The sequence below is a fragment of the Trichomonas vaginalis genome, chromosome II, assembly GCF_026262505.1.
Source record: "Trichomonas vaginalis G3 chromosome II, whole genome shotgun sequence".
NCBI classification, from domain to species: domain Eukaryota; phylum Parabasalia; order Trichomonadida; family Trichomonadidae; genus Trichomonas; species Trichomonas vaginalis.
Genome location: NC_067204.1, coordinates 4,433,222 through 4,452,564, shown reverse-complemented (window position 1 = coordinate 4,452,564; position 19,343 = coordinate 4,433,222). Strand labels below are relative to the sequence as shown.

General features: G+C 33.4%; 9 protein-coding genes and 2 pseudogenes across 11 annotated transcripts, besides 1 other annotated feature; 5 read left to right on the top strand and 6 right to left on the bottom strand.

The window, feature by feature from the left end:
• Window positions 1–4,432: part of a mobile genetic element that runs on past the window's edge.
• TVAGG3_0485450 (uncharacterized protein) lies at window positions 26–310 on the bottom strand (the record flags this gene model as incomplete). The annotated part of the gene is made up of 1 exon (XM_051236017.1): window positions 26–310. One exon carries the CDS (start codon window positions 308–310, stop codon window positions 26–28), a length of 285 nt encoding a protein of 94 aa, XP_051093841.1.
• TVAGG3_0485440 (protein of unknown function, DUF4106 family) lies at window positions 828–1,361 on the bottom strand (the record flags this gene model as incomplete). Its single annotated transcript, XM_051236016.1, has 1 exon — window positions 828–1,361. The coding sequence occupies one exon, from the start codon at window positions 1,359–1,361 to the stop codon at window positions 828–830; it is 534 nt and encodes a 177-aa protein (XP_051093840.1).
• TVAGG3_0485430 (protein of unknown function, DUF4106 family) lies at window positions 1,818–2,451 on the bottom strand (the record flags this gene model as incomplete). The annotated part of the gene is made up of 1 exon (XM_051236015.1): window positions 1,818–2,451. A coding segment is annotated over one exon (634 nt), but the record flags the coding sequence as incomplete, so codon positions are not given.
• On the bottom strand, window positions 2,565–3,348 carry TVAGG3_0485420 (annotated as a pseudogene). The gene has a single exon. A coding segment is annotated over exon 1 (784 nt).
• Window positions 4,433–6,072: 1,640 nt separating the features above from the next.
• On the bottom strand, window positions 6,073–6,674 carry TVAGG3_0485400 (protein of unknown function, DUF4106 family; the record flags this gene model as incomplete). The annotated part of the gene is made up of 1 exon (XM_051236014.1): window positions 6,073–6,674. A coding segment is annotated over one exon (602 nt), but the record flags the coding sequence as incomplete, so codon positions are not given.
• Window positions 6,675–7,145: 471 nt separating this feature from the next.
• Window positions 7,146–8,034, top strand: TVAGG3_0485390 (annotated as a pseudogene). Its single transcript has one exon. A coding segment is annotated over exon 1 (889 nt).
• Window positions 8,035–8,311: 277 nt separating this feature from the next.
• On the top strand, window positions 8,312–8,591 carry TVAGG3_0485380 (spectrin binding; the record flags this gene model as incomplete). Its single annotated transcript, XM_001311097.2, has 1 exon — window positions 8,322–8,591. One exon carries the CDS (start codon window positions 8,322–8,324, stop codon window positions 8,589–8,591), a length of 270 nt encoding a protein of 89 aa, XP_001311098.1.
• Window positions 8,592–8,870: 279 nt separating this feature from the next.
• TVAGG3_0485370 (ankyrin repeat protein family) lies at window positions 8,871–9,824 on the top strand (the record flags this gene model as incomplete). The annotated part of the gene is made up of 1 exon (XM_001311096.1): window positions 8,871–9,824. The coding sequence occupies one exon, from the start codon at window positions 8,871–8,873 to the stop codon at window positions 9,822–9,824; it is 954 nt and encodes a 317-aa protein (XP_001311097.1).
• Window positions 9,825–10,302: 478 nt separating this feature from the next.
• Window positions 10,303–11,441, bottom strand: TVAGG3_0485360 (uncharacterized protein; the record flags this gene model as incomplete). The annotated part of the gene is made up of 1 exon (XM_001311095.1): window positions 10,305–11,423. One exon carries the CDS (start codon window positions 11,421–11,423, stop codon window positions 10,305–10,307), a length of 1,119 nt encoding a protein of 372 aa, XP_001311096.1.
• A 940-nt stretch (window positions 11,442–12,381) lies between these two features.
• TVAGG3_0485350 (protein serine/threonine kinase protein) lies at window positions 12,382–13,104 on the top strand (the record flags this gene model as incomplete). The annotated part of the gene is made up of 1 exon (XM_001311094.1): window positions 12,382–13,104. The coding sequence occupies one exon, from the start codon at window positions 12,382–12,384 to the stop codon at window positions 13,102–13,104; it is 723 nt and encodes a 240-aa protein (XP_001311095.1).
• A 946-nt stretch (window positions 13,105–14,050) lies between these two features.
• On the top strand, window positions 14,051–15,993 carry TVAGG3_0485340 (dynamin family; the record flags this gene model as incomplete). Its single annotated transcript, XM_001311093.2, has 1 exon — window positions 14,059–15,972. The coding sequence occupies one exon, from the start codon at window positions 14,059–14,061 to the stop codon at window positions 15,970–15,972; it is 1,914 nt and encodes a 637-aa protein (XP_001311094.1).
• Window positions 15,994–19,343: the final 3,350 nt, after the last annotated feature.

The following is a 19,343-nucleotide window of genomic DNA, read 5'->3' as shown; positions in this document are numbered from 1 at the left end:
ATAAGAATAAAAAAATATTATTTTTTTATTCTTGACTTTGTTGTTCCATTTGTTGCATTTGTTGTTCTTGAGCTATTTGTTGTTGAAGTTGTTCTTGTAATACAATACTTTCACCAGTTGCATCTTCCAATTCGAAACTTTCTGCCGTCATTGACAAATACATAGGACATAAAAGTTTTACAGGAACAAAGTTTGCGTCAACTAATGTCAACGTTATACTTGCCAAAGTGTTTGAGTTCACTAAGGTTGAAACTTCTGCATTCGAATGAACAATAGGCAAACCAGCAGAGAAAGTATTGTTTATACGCATAAGTATCTTTTGGTCATAATAGTTTCTGTCGACATTCGAATAACACTTTGAACCTAAGTTTGAAACAATATATAAGATTGGTGTGCTTAATGTCAATGGAATAGACATTCCTTGTATGACACCTTTTCCTGTTATAGGAAACTGTTGGTAGTAAAAACCAGAAATAAGTTTTGTATTATAGCTCATATCGTTTATAGTAAACTCAGTCGGACATCCAAACATAATGAAACCTGCTCTAGTTGCAGCACATGTTACACCCGTACTTAAAGTATTAAATAAGTCAACAAAACCTGTTGGTGGTATATCTGAGTAAGTATCTTCAAAGGAGTATTTTTTACCATTCACAACAATAAAGTCTTCTGGTGTCAAAAGAGCAAAACAGGCTTTAGTCGTCATTGTGTTTAAGGTTAGTTTACAATATCGTCCTTGAGGACTTTGTAAGTTTGTTGTTATAGAATTATATGACTCAGGGTTTTTAGTCGTAATAGTATAAACCATTATGTCTTCTGCCATTTACTTAGCAAATAAATTTTAATGAAATGATGTGGTCGTCAAATATTTTTATAACGTCTGGGAAACTATATTTTAAGTTCAACGTTTCACCTCCTTTCATAACGTATATCTTGTCAATGACATTATATGAAACACCACAGCAACCAATGTCGGGTTCTATTTCTTTGATGTTTATATCGTCTGCCTCTGTCAAAAGTTTCAATAGTTCTTTCAAAACTTCATGAGGTGCAATGACATATGAGTTCACTTTTACAGGGTTGTGTTCGACCAAGTTTAACATTATACTTAAAGCTTGACAAATCTTCTCCTGAGTTTGAAGTTTGTCTTTCAGTTGTTGGTAGTCGTTTCGAATATCTGCAACAGAACTTAAGTCTCTGTTAACTTCAGGATATGTTGGTTCTTTTACAGGAACAATTGTTATACCATCTTCGTCTTCGTATGGTTTCCCCACTTCAACATCTCTGTCTTTGACATTGACAATAACACTTTGACTGTTTGTTTGAGTTGGTGAATTTAACTTCACATCTGCCACCGCCATTAAACCTTTTGAAACACTTACGCTTCTATTTTTCGGAAATGACATTTTACTTAGAATAAAAAGATGGATGTATTCGGATATCTTATTGAATTGAAGCAGAACAAAGTTTATACTCACAAACAATACAAATACATTGACAGAATAGTTCTTTACACAAACAATGGAAAATGTTATAGAATAGCAGTCTTTGCTGAACCTAAATATTTTCATAAAGCAAAGAAAGTTGGTATAACTGAAATGGTGAAAGTTCTTGAAGCAGACAAAAATATAACTTCAAAACTTACAGATATTACTAAAGGAAAGTTTATAATACAATATTATGTCAAAACTGGCGTACTGTCAATATTTGACGGAGAGAAGTCAGTTCAAGAACAACTTACTGACCTGCTGCCAAAATCTGCTCGATGGAAGCTGTCGTTATGCCAATCTGAGGAGCCCCAGCAGGTTTCATCGAACGAATCTTCAAAAGAGCATCTTCCGTGAAAAGTGCTATTGGTTTTGTAAACTTCTTTGCTCTCAATTCATCTGGACCGTCTCTGTCACCAGTATATTGTATTTGAACTGTACCAACAGTTGAAATACCACCCATAAAGTCTTCTGAGTCAGCAAATGGAATGCCAAGCCAAAAGTTTGAACGGTCTCCATTTGTATATTGAGTTTTTTGACCTCCTGTATGAGTCCATACTTTCACATATGGCATAATAGAACTTTGCATTTCAGGGTTAATGGTTGTTGTGAAGTTGTTGTTAAAGTTCATAGCATCTAATGTCAAGTTGTATGACCTCATATCCTCAACTGTAGAATATTCTTCTCTTGGATAATATTTGCCATCTATGTTTATATGATATTTAATACCAGGGTTGTAGAAACAAGAATAGTCATTTATAGTTCGTCTGAACAGTACAAACATAGTATCTGCATGTTTCATTGCAGTTGTTAAAGCAATATCTGTTCTTGCACCTGCGGCTCCTGGATTTTGGTTTCCAACTTCACCTGCAAAGTCTTTGACAGATATTTGGTGTATAGGGAACATAAGTGGAACTGCAATATATTTGGCAGCTAAAGCATTTGAAATATCTGGGTCCAACATATAGACGCAAGTCTGCTTTCTATTCTCTTGCATTCAAAATTTTCGCATGTAAACTTAACTGTGTCCCAAGCAGTTCCAGGCAGCATTGAAATAATAGTTTACTTCATTGTTGAAGTTTGAGAAACCAAAGTCTAAGTCAACTTTGTCTTTGCAAAATTCGGCGAATGACGTTTGATTTGTTCCCTTTACGTCTGTAATAGTGAATGGGTCTTGTGTTGGTGCAATGACTAAGTTATTTTTGCTTGGAGTAAGTTCGATAGAAATTTTTCCTGCCCAGTTTGGCAAGTATCTTAAGAAACCTAAAGATGAGGAAAGATGACAAAGGAATCTAAGTTTCAGTTACTTTGGTTACTGCTGCTGGCAGTTTGTCCAGAAAGGTTAACATAAACTCCTGGAACGTTAGGGTCAAGTCTTCTTATTTTCTCAATAGTTGCATACTGGTCTGTTTGTTCTCTAGCTTGTGGGTTGTACTGAGTTTCTCAAAGCGAACCATTCATAGTTTGCCCATGTTACTGTTTGAACTAAGTCAGAGTTAGAATATATCTTATATCCCATGAAAACTTCTGGAGCATATTGGTATCCGACATAGAAAATTCCATTGCAACCTTTCTTGTCAGACAACTTGGCAGAAGGTTTTATTTCAATGTCTTGTTCCACGTATAAGAATGAGTTGTCAATAGAAATAATATGAAACCTGTCGCAAGCAATATCTACTGTTGTTGAAGAACCTTCTCCAAACTCACCTACGTTTCCATAAGAAACAGCAGTTGTATATTCGTAAGTTCCAGGAACTATTTCTGACCTTCTAATGGCATTGTCGCATTCGTTATATCATTCGGAAACATTTCCGTTCATGGCATCCAAAACTGTTGGCGTTATATTCTGAGCGGCGTACATTTCATATGGGTAAAAATATAGAATAGTTGGATTTATATGTCATAATAGAACCCACTCGGACCAAGCTTTACTTTCTTCCTGACTGATTTTTAACTGAATCTTTAACTCTTCTTTTTCCTTCATTGCCACTACTTTCACTAGATGAAGTTACTTCTTCACTACTTTCACTTTGTTCTACTCTTCTTTCTTCTTTGGTGTCGCTTTGGTAACTTGTCCTCTGCTTCAAGTTGTTGCATCTTTGCCTCATGTTCACCTAGTATGTTGTAAATTTCCCATGTCCTTTTTGCCTTTGGGCTCTGGTCGCCCATCTCAGGTAACCTATATCCTAGAAAGATTTTGTCATAGTTTGTATTTGAGTCTTCGCTATTGTTTGCATGACTCTTCCTGAGTTTCCGGTTCAAGCTCTTCAAACAGAGCTTGTCCATATGGAATAAGCTTGTTTCCAAATATATGTTTTTGTAGCCATTCTGGTTTCTTTCCATGTAACCAATAATATCTTTTGTGAATGGGAAAGCTTTTACCCAACGTTTCAGTCTTGCGTCATTTATTTCTGTAGTTGGTTTATTTTGTCATGGAACATGTTTTTCAATACTAACATTTCATTTGGTACTGTCCATTTGAGTTTTCTTAAATATTCATCCCTTCTCATTTCATTGTCTGCAAAGTAAGTTTTTATGACATTTTGCAAACTTTCGTTTGCAAGGTCATGTACAATAGGTTCTCTTCCTTCTCTCTCCCTAACTCTCTTTCTAAACTCTTCACCAAATATACCATCTCTATGGTTCTGTGTAGTTCTTTGAGATAAATGTTTAGAACGTCAGGTGTTATATTTCCCTCAGCCATGTTCATTTCATACTGGTCCAAAATATCTGCATCTTTCATATCTTTCAATGGCATTAAAGCCGCGCTGAAAATACCAGTTATATCTGGTTCACCATTCACTTCCATTGCGTCTACAACTTCTTGGAATTGAGGTTGTAAGTTTATGAACCACCTATCCGGATTAGCTTTATGACCCCATTTCATTGTAGTTCCATAGTCTGCAGAAACAAAAAGTAGGTTTGTTTCCATATTGGTTAGGTTCTGAATGAACTTTAAACAATGTTTCATTTCTATATGTTTTGTTGAAATTAAACCTTTTATTTTCACCGAGTTCAGCCAAAGATTGAACGTTATATGGTCTAAGTAAAAAGGATTATTGTATTTGCGTACATTTTCTTTCAGTACTTCCATTCTATGCTGAAATATTTTCATCTGATGTTGGAGTCTTTGTATGTCGTGTGAACATTTTTCGATATTCTTCTACTATGTCAGCCGAATTTTTCTTAGACTCTTGGAAAGATTCCATATTCTCCTCATACTCTTGTTGAGGGTCAAGATTTTTCGGCTGTTCCAAATCTTCATCTAGTTCTGTGAAGTTAGTTTCCAAAGGAGAGACTTGTTCGTTTCCTTCAGGCTCTTCTAGCTGTTGTGCTGAACTATTTCTTCATGTCTGGTTGTATCTGAACTTCTTCCTGTTGAGTTTCTTGTACCTCATCTGTTGGCATTTCATATATTCCGAGGCCGTTTTTAACAAGTTCCCTATCTAAGTCATCCGGACTCATAAACCTTTCTTCTTTCGTTCCGTCTCTATTTTTTACGCGTTTCATGAAGAGAGTTGAATTATCATTTAGCTCTGACATCAAATATCTCGGAGTAAATTCATTCATGTCATTTGGATGATATGCTATTAAATCATATCCCTTTGCGAGATTGTATTTTCCAGGTTTGAGATTATGTCCGATTTGATGCTGAACCATAAAGCTAAATAGGTTCGGGTCAGTATTTCCTTCCTTGAACTTTCTACTAGCTTCTTTATATCTGTCACTAAAGTCAAGAGTATCTGGGTAACCATAATCTTCCTTAAGCATTTTTAAGAATTCTTGGTTTCCTTTTTCTCTACTTCTTTATGTCCTTGCTCTTGTTGTTGTTGTGCTGGATTTTGAACTGTTGGTTGTTGTGCAGGGTTTTGAACTGTTGTTTTGTTGTTGTTGTTGTGCTGGATTTTGAACTGTTGGTTGTTGTGTTGGTTTTGGTGCATGCCTGTGTCTGTGTCCATGTGACGATGTAAATGTTTTAGGTAGTCCTGGTGCAGGTGCTTCTCTTGGAGGTTTGGTGGTATATAAGTTCCACCAGCTGGCACATATGTTCATCTGCAGCATAATGTCCTACCTGACTTTTCTTTTTAAGAAAGCATTTACTAGGTCTGTTTTGGTCTGTTGTAACTCTTTTCTTGACTTTCCACAACAGCTGCTCTAACGGCATCAGGCACTTTGAACTGCCTGTCTCGTTGCTGCATCTGTTATTTTCGTCATATTTTGTGCTACTTCTCTTAACTCGTTGTCGAAACCTTCAGACTTCAGTTTCTTTCCAGATGGAAGTCTTCACTAGTTTTCATTACTATGAAGAGCTTCGAAGGCATTCTTAAAGTCAGCATTCATTAAAGCTTCATTTGAACTGTCTTCATCCGCTTGTATTTTTGTCCTTATTGACCCTATAAGTTGGGCTGCTTTAGCGTTGGCTTGGGCATCTAACCAGTCATTATTAGCTTTTATAATATCTGCACTTTTCATTGCCTTTTGCATGGCTGCGTCGTTATTTTTACTTTCTTGTGCTAAGTTTTCATACTGTACGGTTTGGTTTTGCAACTGTAAAAGTTTTTCTGCCTTTACATTTGCTTCAACTTCTTTTTTATACTCATCGCTATCCATATATGTCTTCAGGGCTTTTTGTTTTATTTCTTCATCTTTCAGTACTTTATATTGAGTAGTATGGTTTTTCAAATTTATAACATCTTGTTCCATTTTTGCTACTTCTGCTGCTTTTTCTGACACTTTTTTCGCATATTCCTCTGTACTTAGTTCTTTCAGTTGTTCTTCTTTCTTCTTTTTCTCTACGTTTAACTCATTGAGTTTCTTTGTGTGTCTGTCATATTCTAGTTTCTTTTCGTTTTCACTTATTTGTTTCTGTATGTCTATGTTTGACTTTTTGACATCTGTTATTTGATTTTTGAGTGAACTCAAATTCATTTGACTTTGAGGGTTATAAGCTGTTCCGTCTGCAGCTCCACCATAGCCTGCCATTTTCGCTAAAAGTGCCGCTCTTAAACCTCCACTCTGTGCACCAATAACTCGGTTTAAAAGCATAGGGTTGCTTGACATTTGTTGCAACATAGTGGGGTCATTCATCATTTGTTGTTGCAACTGTTGTTGTGGTGTCAGTTTTACTATTGGATGTTTCAATGCTCCCTTCCTCTTACGTATATTCTTACGTAGCTTACGTGGCATTTTAAGTGAAGTTAAAAAGCGGTTTTTGACAGATGTTTATATGACACTTTTTGTTCAGCACAAAAAACTACTCGGTCAAAATGTTGTTAGTTTTGTAAAATAACCGTCTTATCTCATTCTATAAGGGGGAAAAGGCTTCTCAAAGTATACTTCCTTGGAACGCCCGTAACTTTTCCTGTAGCGACGATAGACCCTTACTTGTCCGGACAAAGTTATACTATTTTGAGTGCTCTACAAAAAAGTCAACGGCGACGACTCTCAAAAACCGTTGTGTAAAAAGTTTTACCGTTGGACAAAAAAGTATATATAGAAAACAAAAAACGTTTATAGTTCATTCAATATTTGAGATAAACCGTTTTTCCAACGGTAACTATTAAATAAAATAAAAAAATAGAGGGGTTACCGTTGACGAAAACGGTTTATCTCAAATATTTAAATATCTGTCTTTTTTGGTCAGTTCATTTTTATCTAATGGATGCCAACGCTGTTAACCACAATTCAAACATTAACAATTCTCAACCGCTAACCAAAGCCAAAGCCCCACAACCTCCAAGAACTGGCACAGCGGTTAGAATAACCACCAAAAAGTCTAACAGCGAATTAAGAGAAATTCTTCAACAAATTTGCTCTAAATATCTCAAAAACGCCGAAGAAAAACACACAACCAGACGCTACATACAATACTCAGTTCTGTGAAGTTCTGAACAAAGCAATTACTAGTTCAATTGAACTTACTAAGACAATTCCAAGTCCAATTGAGCTTAGCGATGTCTTAGTTCAGTATTTTCCAACATTTACTAAGCTTATAATGTTGAGAACTTTATACCAAGTTCGTCAAAATCTTCCTCGTTACATCCAACGGTCATTCGACACGAGAATTGCCGAATTCCAAGTCTTTAGTTACGGATATGACGAAGATGAATACGTTGACGAGTTCGGAGACAACCGTACAAAATGGTTTGAATGTTATACGACAACACAATTTGAATTCGACTTTCTCGAATTCAACGCAGCAACCATTCATATCATTGCTCTTTACCTTTCCGAACAACAACAAGACCTCGCAGATGGAGATGTTGTTACTGTCGTTATGAAAACTCCTGAACAATTCGGAAAAAAGAAGTCTCTAATTGCCAAATTCGTTCCAGGACATCAGCTTTTCCAACGCACAGAAGTCTTCTGTATTCCTGGAACTAAGTTCTTTGTCAGGAGCGAACTCAAAGAAAGATATAATGTGTCATTCAATTACACATTATATAATGTTTTCGACCCAGAAGAAGGCTTCTTCCCAGAAGCAATGGAGGAGGAAATACAAGACTCTATCCAAGAAGAGTCCTCCGAATTCACACCAGAAGACTAACAATTTTCCGAATAAAAACTTCATTTATACTAAACATCTTCGGGGCTAGAGGGCGCAATGCGCCTGGAAGCCCCACTCCCTTTTTTTTTTGGAATTCAATTTTTGGAATATGATGTTAATTTTAACAATTAAATTCTTCGTTATCGTCTTAGTAAAACACCATCTCGACCACTATTTTTGGAACGACGATAGGTTTTATTTGGCCTGGTCGAAGACCCGTAAATTTTCCAACATTTTTTTTGAATAAAACAAAAACAAAAATGGTAATAATCCAACTAAAGAATCATATGTTGGAACAGGTTCATGATTTCAAAATGAATGAAACGGTTATGTTAACTGTAAACAATGTTGAAATACAAATAAATAAACATTTCGCTGTTGCAATTTCTCAAATGATTTACAATACTTATGTATTAGATAACAACACACTAAAGATCGATATCGAAACGAAAGTAGAATCAGAAGAAACATATGATGTGTTGAAAGAGATATTACAATCTAATAAAACAGAATTTGAATGCAATGATACAATAGCGAAAGATCTTTTCTACATCTGAAATAAACTCGGAATACAAGAATTGATTGATCCATATAAAACACAGGTTCTCGACAAAAATAACTATGTTCAATTACTCGAGATTTATTTTGATATTTGTTCTGAGAATAAAATATCAGAATGTGTTGATTTCATTTCTTCTCATTTCTACGAGATTGATCAAGATGATCTAAAATCAATTTCGAAGAAACTCGGATTTGATATCATTCAAAGTATTTTTAATAATGATAAACTATTAATCAAAGATTAGGATTCGATAGCAAATTTCATATTCTCTCTCATGAACGAAAGTGAAATTTTCTCACCACTCGTCGAATGCATTCATTTCGAATTTTGCAGTGAACAAGTCATCAATAAAAATCTTGTCATTAGTGACGAAAACAACTATTTCAATATTATCAAATCTCTTCATGATTCATTACTTAGATCAAGAAATAACAAATACGATCATACTCGTTATTTTATTCCAAGCGATTATCAAGGCGTTTACAAATATCTTGATGATCTTTCAAGAAAAGTTGATCTAACTTTATTTGAAACAGTATGTGAAGACATTCTAAATAAAAAAGATGATGAATTTCGTAATAATATCTTATTCGAATCATGTGAAAAAGGAAATTTTACACTCGTTAAATCTCTGATTGAGCATGGCTGCGATAAAGAAGTTAAAAACAAAAATAATCAGACTCCGCTCCATTTATCATCTTTTAATGGTCATCTTGAAGCTGTTAAATATCTTATCTCTGTTGGATCTGATAAAGAAGCGAAGAATAATGATGGAAATACTCCACTCATTTGTGCATCACTATTTGGTCATCTTGAAGCTGTTAAATATCTTATCTCTGTTGGATCTGATAAAGAAGCGAAGAATAATGATGGAAATACTCCACTCATTCTTGCATCAATAAATGGTCATCTTGAAATTGTTAAATATCTTATCTCTAATGGAGCTGATAAAGAAGCGAAGGATAATGGGGAAAGGACTCCACTCATTAAAGCATCAGAAAATGGTCATCTTGAAGTTGTTCAATATCTTATTTCTGTTGGTGCTGATAAAGAAGCAAAGAGCAAAACTGGAGATACTCCACTCATTTGTGCATCACTATTTGGTCATCTTGAAGCTGTTAAATATCTTATCTCTGTTGGATCTGATAAAGAAGCGAAGAATAATAATGGACATACAGCAATGGATCTTGCAAAAGATAATGTAAAAAATTATCTAAAATCTTTATGAATGGTTTTCGAAAGAGCATAATAAAAGCTTAACTTTAAAATAAAAAAGACCTTTTTACTTTCGTCGATCACTAAATGTATAATATATATATATATATAAAGTCGAAAACATGAAAATTCGTAACGTTAGAGAATTTCATTTGCTTTATATACCATAACTAAGTGATTATGATAGAAAACATCAATTTAATCTTTTGAATTTCGCGTTATCAAATTGTAGCTTCGATTCCTGAATATTTCAGTGTATTTTTTGTTTCTATCCTATTTTAAGAGTCGGTTTAACTAATTTTGCGAATTCTTATATGACTTTTATCAATTAACAGTTACTGTTTTTTCCTTAAGCAACGGTTGCTTTTCTGTATATTATAATTGTATCCAATTTCTATCTTTGTGATGATGAAGGTCCACAAATACAGTAATAGTATTCTGAAAAGTTCATAAAAATTGCATAATTATTCATAAAAAATACAAACAAAGTGCTTTATTTTGCATAAATTCCGACAGGAACAAATGGTTTTCTATGTGAAAGATCCATTTCATTTGAATAATATTTTCCATTTCTTCCATAAATAAGGAAATCTAAACGTTTAACTTCATTCAATAGTCTATCATTATCTCTTTTAAGTTTTTCAATGGTTTTTCTTCCTTGTAAAATTTTTGATTTGATATCTTGTTTCTTTCCGATCTCTCCATCAATAGTTTCTTTGGAGAAACTTAGAACTAAGGAGGTATTTTCTGAATCTAAATCATCTCTTTCAGATTTAAGGGATTCAAAGGTTTGATGAACACTTGTTAAACTTGAAACAGACATTGAAATCTTCTGTCTTAAATTCTCAATAAATTCTGTTTTCTGAGCAATTTGTTGCTTGAGTGATTCTATTTCCTCATTGTGCTTATGTTTTAATGAATTTATTTCTCCTTTATATCCGATCTCTGTTTGATTAATACTATCATTAAAGGAAAGGATTGACGTTTCAAGCAGTGTTTCTCTGTCTGATATATCGTTGAAAGTTGAATTCAATTTCTTTTTAATATTTTCTTTTGTGGCTTCAAGTTTTTCTTGTGCAGCTGCGATTTTAGACTTCAATTTAAGTGCTTTATCCCTGAGCTGGATTGCTAAATCAGTATATTTTGACATTTCAATCACTTTATGTTCTTCTAGTAGTTGTTCTTGTTCCTTTAGAACATTCGAAACTATTTCTTGCATCTTTTCAAGTTTTTGCTTTTCTATAAGTGAATTCTTAGAATTCCGTTTTATTGTTTTTCTTTCTTTTTGTAAAAATTCATCTGTAATGCTAGAAGCTGCCTGAGAATATGATGATTTCAAGCTGCTGATTTCAGTTAAATGCGATTGATTTGATTTTGCAATTTCTGAGTTTGTTTCTTCAATTATACTATTCAGTTCATTAACTAGTGACATTTTTTGAGAATTTCTTTGATGTATTTTTGATATTTCTTTCTTTTTTTGTTTGATCTGTTTATTCAAATCATTTAAATTTAATTTTAAACGAGAAATCTCTTCCTCTTGAAGGATACAAGTCTCAGTAAGTTCAAATTCTTGCCGCTGGCTTAAAAAACTACTAACTTCAGTGTCATCCATAATTAAAACGTGACGAAGCTTTTATTCATTTTAAAACACGTGAAATATATAGCCATCAATCAGTTTCAATACTAAAATAATCAAACATTTTTAAGAGCAAGAAGCTAATGTATGCATTTTTAAGCAAATTGGTGAAAAAAGTTCATTCTTCATGTCATATCACAGCAAAGATTTGGAAATACAATGATAATACTATGACAATATGGCATGAAGGATTCGCCATTTTGGCTTTTGAATTCACAAATAGCAGATTTTTTACTTAATGAGCTGATTGTGCGTGAAGATTATAGGGAATTAATGGGTATATCAAATAGTAAGTCGATGCAGCTCATAAATAACAAATGTGATCCATAAAATTGTTGAATGATTTCATTCTGTTACAATTATCAAAGATGGACTACGGAAATACGGAAATTTCTCCAAAAAGCTTGAAACTCATCAAGTTACTCCAAATTCATGATATTAACCTATACAATTTATTTTATTAAGAAAATACTTCATTTATTTATGTGGCATAGACAATTTAGATGATTTATACCAGCTTAAAGTTATATACAGCTTCTCTTTGAAGTCAATTCCAAATTAAGAATAATGATATTTCCAATGTCTGATGAGATATCGTGATAATCTTTGTATTTAAAAAGTTAGGACAAATGTATGCAATGCGGATAATTGAAAATAACGGATAAGCAAAAGGTAGCATATCACGACTACATATTGAATTTCATTGCCACTTTTTTAAAAATGTATTGAAAAAAAAAACAATCACACCATTTGAGAATAATTCAATTTAATTTTAACTCATTTGGAATACATATGCATTTATGCATTCAAAACAAATATTTTTAAATAAAGTAAAAAGAGTCGTAAAATTGAATTGGAGTGTAAATTTTTTTGAATATGGGTCGTAAAAAAGGCTCAATTTGTTACATCTTTGAAAATATCATTTTGTAACAAGATGTCAACTTACTACAAGGTTCGTAAACTTGGCCAAGGAGGATTTGGAAAAGTATACTTAATTAAAAATTCAAATGGAAAACAATATGCCTTGAAACAAATTGATTTATCAGACTTGAGCTATGAAATGAGACAAAAAACTCTTTCAGAAGTAGTAATACTCTCACATCTGAACAATGATTTTATTGTTAAACACGTTTCTTCATGGACAGAGGGAAATAATTTAAACATCGTTATGGATTATATTGATGGAGGAAACTTACGCGAATTAATTTCTAGACAAAATGGACGTCTTATTGGTTTAGATAGAATTTGCTATATAGCTAGACATATCATAAATGCATTACAATATATTCATGATCATCACATCATTCATCGAGATCTTAAGCCTGATAATATTCTTTGTTCAAGCTCTGGCAATAATTTCTATCTTAGTGATTTTGGTCTCGCTAGGCCTCTCACTAACTATAGTCCATACGCAGTTACCCAGTGTGGCACTCGGGGATATTCAGCTCCTGAAGTCCTACTTGGATACCCTTATAATGAAAAGGCAGATATATACTCATTTGGCCTAATCCTCTATGAACTATGTACCCTCAGACCATTTTACGAAGGCAAAAGAGGATTGGATAGTCAATATGCACTAATATTGCCATGCTGTCTCCAAACCCAAATGCTCGACCATCAATCGATCAAATTAACGCACATCCATTATTTTTTGTAGGACCCTTTGCCTATCTTTGCAATCAATTAGTCAAAAATAATCATTAACATTACTTTTCTAAAGTATTACGTAATTTTAATTATTACTTTTTATAGCAAATGCAATATAGTTTCCTTGCATAAATTGCAACGATATTTGAAGACAGTTCAACTTCTTCAGTCATACAAAGAACTCCAGACTCGTCCAACACGACATAGGAGGCCTGAAAACTTTACTGGAAATTTTGAAAAGATGGGCGTTGTCAGCCACTTTCTTGTCCTTAAATTCAACTACTGTATACCTGAAAACTCGGCAAACATGCCGGAAAACTCGTTTTCTTTTTCGGTGAGGAAGTTTTCCAATTACATAATTGAACGAGGCTGTGAAGATGCATACACCTGCGCTTATTCTGATTAGCAACATGTTTTGATGGAGATATCGCTAATTTGTCAATAGATGATAAATAAAGTGCATAATGAGCATCGCTTATTCTGATTAGCAACATGTTTTGAGTTTTTGAGTTAATTCTGCATATGTATATAAGTGCATCATTTTGGATATTCTAATTATGATTGAAAGGGGTCATTTTGATGATATTTTCGAATGTATGCAATATTAATTCAGTATTTTCCTTCGATTCAACAAAAATATAAAATAAAACTTTTAAGAATATGCTACATTTAACCAAGTGCAATTGATTTTGAATAAAATGACATGATCTTCGAAGAGAAATGGCTACATGGGCTTATTATTCTTACAAAAGCCATTCCTATATAAAGTGTTTTAAAATGTAGAGAGTTAAATTATCCTGATCCAATTTTTGAACAAAAAAATGCTGAATTTCATCTGAAAAAAATCGGATCTTGACATCAATTTTCAGATTTTTAGATTCATTATATATGCTACATTCTAACTCTCGAATTACAGATTAATCATGACGGTTTCATTGAATGTAATTTTTTTTTAGGGAAAATTATGGAGCGCTTAATTCCGATTATCAACAAACTCCAAGATGTCTTTAATACTGTTGGCCAGGACATTATTGACCTTCCACAGATCTGTGTCATTGGAAGTCAAAGCTCCGGAAAATCATCAGTTTTAGAATCCATCGTCGGACGTGACTTTCTCCCACGTGGTTCTGGAATTGTAACACGTCGTCCATTAATTCTTCAATTAATTCACCTCGAAGCACCACCTCCAGAGGATCAGCCTCAAGAGTACGGTGAATTCGCACATTTACCAGGTCAAATTTTCACCGATTTCAACGCAATCAACGAAGAAATCGTTAACGAAACAGATCGTGTTACCGGTACCGGCAAGAATGTCAGTCCAAAACCAATTTCACTTCGTTTATGGTCAAATAAAGTTTTAAACTTGACACTTGTCGATCTTCCTGGTATTACAAAAGTTGCTGTCGGCGACCAGCCACAGTCAATCGTCCAAGAAATCTACGATATGGTTAAATCTTTCGCCATAAAACCAAATTGTTTGATCTTGGCAATTACACCTGCAAACCAGGATCTCGCGAACTCCGATTCTCTCAAGCTTGCCCGTGAAGTTGATCCAGCCGGCGACAGAACAATCGGCGTCATTACGAAAGTTGACTTAATGGACCAAGGAACGAATGCCAGAGACATCCTCGAAAACAAGATCTACCCACTCAAGCTCGGCTACATCGGTGTTGTCAACCGTTCTCAGAACGATATCAACACGAACAAATCCATGGAAGATGCCAGGAAGGACGAACGCCAATTCTTCGAAAACCACCGCGACTACTCCGATCTCGCTGATCGCTGCGGCACTGCCTACCTCACAGTTGTCCTTAACCGCTTACTTATGGAACATATCAGATCTTGCATGCCTTCTTTAAGACATACAGTTCAGACAATGCTTGAACAAAAGGAGACTGAGCTCGAAGGTTACGGTACAGACCCTACAACATCAAAGGGAACCCTTAATGCTTTCGTTTTAGACGTCATTACGAAATATCTCGACATTTTCAACACTTTACTCAGCGGCAAGCGCGATAAAGACGATGACGACACAACCTCTCGTGGTGGTGCTCGTATTTCCCGCGTTTTCCTTACAGATTACGAAAAAGCAATCGATGAATTACCTGGCCTTGCACAAATGAACGACAAACAGGTCTTCAATCTCATGAAGAACCACGCCGGCCTCTCTGTACCTCTTTTCACCCCACACAAAGCGTTTGATATGGTCTTATTCAGAACAATCGAACAATTACGAGCTCCTTCCATGAAATTGATCGACGATGTTGTCAAGATCCTCTTCGATATCCACAACCAAGTCGATTTCATGGAGCTTTCCAGATTTAATATTCTTGCCGATGCAATTCACGCCGTTGTTGATGAATGCATCAGATCCTGCATCAAGCCAACACAAGACTTCGTTTCCGACCTCATCGACAACGAGAGATCCTTCATCAACACAGCGAGACCAGATTTCCGCGGTGACCAAGCAATTTACGCCGGAAAGGCCAAAGATCCGAGAACAAGGCCTCTTCCTGAGAAACCAGCCGTTCCTGATCCAGTCGGCGTCTGCTCCATCTACGGCGCATCGAAGGAACTCACTCCTCATCAGAGCACAGAGATCAAGGACTTGGAACAGATCGGAGGAAGGTATTTCGACATCATCAGGCGTCAGATCAAAGACTTGGTTCCAAAGGCAATCGTTAAGTTTTTAGTCAACAGATCGACGGAGATGCTCCGCCCGAAGATGATTGACGACATTTTCACAATGCAAGAATTGACAACACTTCTCCAGGAGGATCCTTCAATCACAAGAAAGAGAATCGCTTGCACACAGATAGTCACCGCACTTAGAAAGGCTCAGGTTATCCTCCTCGAAGTAAGAACTCTCAAGATCTAAAATAAAAAATCAAATCTCTTCTTTTTTTTACAATTTTTATATTTTTTTTATATTTTTTAGGGATGCATTTCTGGAAATTTTGTTACTTCCATGGAAAATATTTCTTAGGAAGATTCTGGAAATTCCTTTTTCTATAAGGTCGATTAACACTACCTAAAGATTTCAATCTTAATTAGGAATGTGAACATTGTATATGATTTACCAAAATCTAATTTAGAATTTAACTTTGATAAAAGAGGTGCGAACAATATTTATAGATATATGCATGACTAGGTCTATGCATTTTCTAGAATGAACAGATAATCTAAGCTGTTCATATTGGGAGTGGGCACATTTTTTATGAGAATTACAATATATCTTTATTGCAATAGGAAAAAAAACAGTTATAACAGCGATATTTGGTTCTATATTGTGATTTATAATCTATAACTTATTACTTTAAAAATTGTGGGATAAAGAGTTGTGAACAGAGATTCAAAAGGAGTACCTACCTTCAACTTTTCTCAACACTTTTATCTTTGATGTCATTTAGCTTCACCACAAAACCTCAGTTTATTTCTCTCGAAGTAACAATTAGCATTTTCGTGCTCCAGATGTTGTCTGTAGGGCTTTTGTTGTAGATTCTAAAAACTAGATTCATTTTTCTGGAAAGGACAAATGCAGTATTATAATGGCAGGATATATCGAATTCAAAAATTCATATGAAATTATTCTAAAAATAAAGCTATTAGTTGGGAGTACAATGAAAAGAATATACATTATTATATTAAACCATATGTGAAACCAGATGAGAAAACCAGTTTGTACTTCGCTTTGAAAAGCATGGCATACCTGTAGAATTAATAATACATAATCAACAATCATACACCACCAATGCCTTAGATCCATTGAAAAGTACAAAAGAAAACTCCTTGAAATACATAAAATAATTTGAATTAGAAAATATAATACAAGACATTCAGGAATAAAATCTTTCAAATTGGGAATTGGAATTAATATCATGAATAAATAAATTGCATTTCCAATTGGATACACATATTCTAAATTAGAATATTCATTTTCCATTGCCAATGGATTACACCATAAATAGGTATATATTGTCAGAGTTACGATTTTAATCAATGGTGATAATCGAATTGTAATAGGATTTATCCGTTTAAAGTAATATATTGCAATTATACAATAAGTTATAATAACTGGAATCAAGTACCATGGTAATCTAAGAAAATTATTGTCCAAATTAATTGGATTTATAGATTTATAAGATGTTTCAATATTTGTATTGTCACAATTAATTATTGCCGGAATAACATTTACACTTTTATTATATTCAATCCTAAAGTTACTATTTTCTGAATTAATTATTTTATGGTCTGGATAGTAAGCCAATCCACTGTTGCAAATGTGTTTTGGTCTATATATATCACGATACTTAGAATAATACATCAAAATACCAGAAATATTTTCACCAGTAAAATTAATCTCCAAAATTCCTCCTTTGGAAAAACCAAAAGACCTCAAATATTCTGGTTTTGAATTTGGTTCGACATTTACAATAAAAGAACCTCTATTAAAAGCAATATAACTCCACATGAGAAGAGTTTTTAACAAATATTAAAATTTCAAAAAAACCGCAAATACTTTTGCTCCCTTCTTTTATTGCCAACCTACTACTAATATATCCTAATGTATCATCATTATTTCCAAAAAATAATAATTTTATCTTAAAAAAGATGTTGTAAATTTGATGTTTAAATTTTATTCAATTTCTAGGTTTTTAAAGCGATTTATATTTGTATTTCACTCCATCTTACAGTATATTGATTCAGAGTTTGGTACACTACTCCAATATTTCATGGATATCAAATGGATATTTGTAAAACTAAAATATAAACCGAAAAATCAGAAAGTTCTTTGATTTAACATTGATTATCATTTAAAGATAAATAGTCGTTATTTTCTCTTGGCCTTAACATTATAACAATATGCCAAAATAAGTGCATAATTTCATATATAATGAAACTAGACAAAATATAGTTTTGCGTTATAAATCTAATAATATGGTTAACAAAATACAAATAAACGAATTGTCCAAAAATTATATTGATAACAATTTGACAATCCATTGTACACAAAATATGGATAGCAACATCAGCTGCATAGGCAGCATCATATAACCATGGATCATTTGCAGTAATTGAATAATAGTAGAAATAATTTCTGAAAATGCAAAGAACACTATGGACAAAAATATTAAACCAATTTCTAAAATCTTTGTCTCTATAATCATAAAATGAAATAATAAGTAATGCGGTACTTATTGCATTTCCTATTGGATATATATGTTCAACATATTTGCAGCAATTTTCAATAGTCCATTGGTTCAGCCATATCAAAGAGAAAATGAAAAGTGATAAAGATTTTATTGCTGCAGATAAAGCTAAGAGAATATTTGGGAAATAATTGTAATAGTACACCATTAGAATTATATGGATTATCATAAACGAAAACAAACAAAAAGGTAGTATAAGAAGATTATTGTCAACATTTATTGGATTTGTGTATCGATATGAAAAATTTAAATCTACATGAATACAGCTTACTATTAACGGAATAACCAACTTACTTTTTGTATAATTAAAAGTAAAATTTCTGTTATCTGAATTTATGATACTACGATCTGGATAATCAATCTGATTGGGGCGACATAGAAGATATGGGATATACTCTTTACCATATTTAGAATCATCTAATAAAACTGCAGAAAAATAATCTGATGAAAAATTAATTTCTAAAGTTCCTCCTTTTGAAATACCAAATCCCCTTAAATATACCCCCTGATCTGATGAATCTAGATGGATGTCAAAATACTTCTGTATAGCATGATATAGTTCCATAATGTAGGCATGTCAAAATTTAAATTTTCAATTAAACCGATATTATGTTTGCTCTCTTTACATAGTATCCAAGAGTATACTAAGACTCATATTAATGCAAGAAGTCATTAAAAAGATATTGTAATTAAAAAAATTCTCTAAATTGACAAAATAATTTTATTAGAAGAATTCGACTGATAAAACAATTCGAGACAAAGTCAAAAATTCACTTATAAAATGACACATGGTTTTATATCACATTGATGTATGGTATTTAACAACTTCAAGATAATTATTTCTTGATGCAAGGATGAGTGGAGTATATCCATGATATTTTATTTTTAACTCTTTTATTCCAACGCAAATATAAAATATATTCAACAGTTTTAAAACAACCACACATTGATAAAAGAATACTAAGAGTGCCTTTTAAATAGCTGGTGGCCTCTATGAAATGGAACACTTTAATACTTTTTCCCTTTCTTTCTCATTATA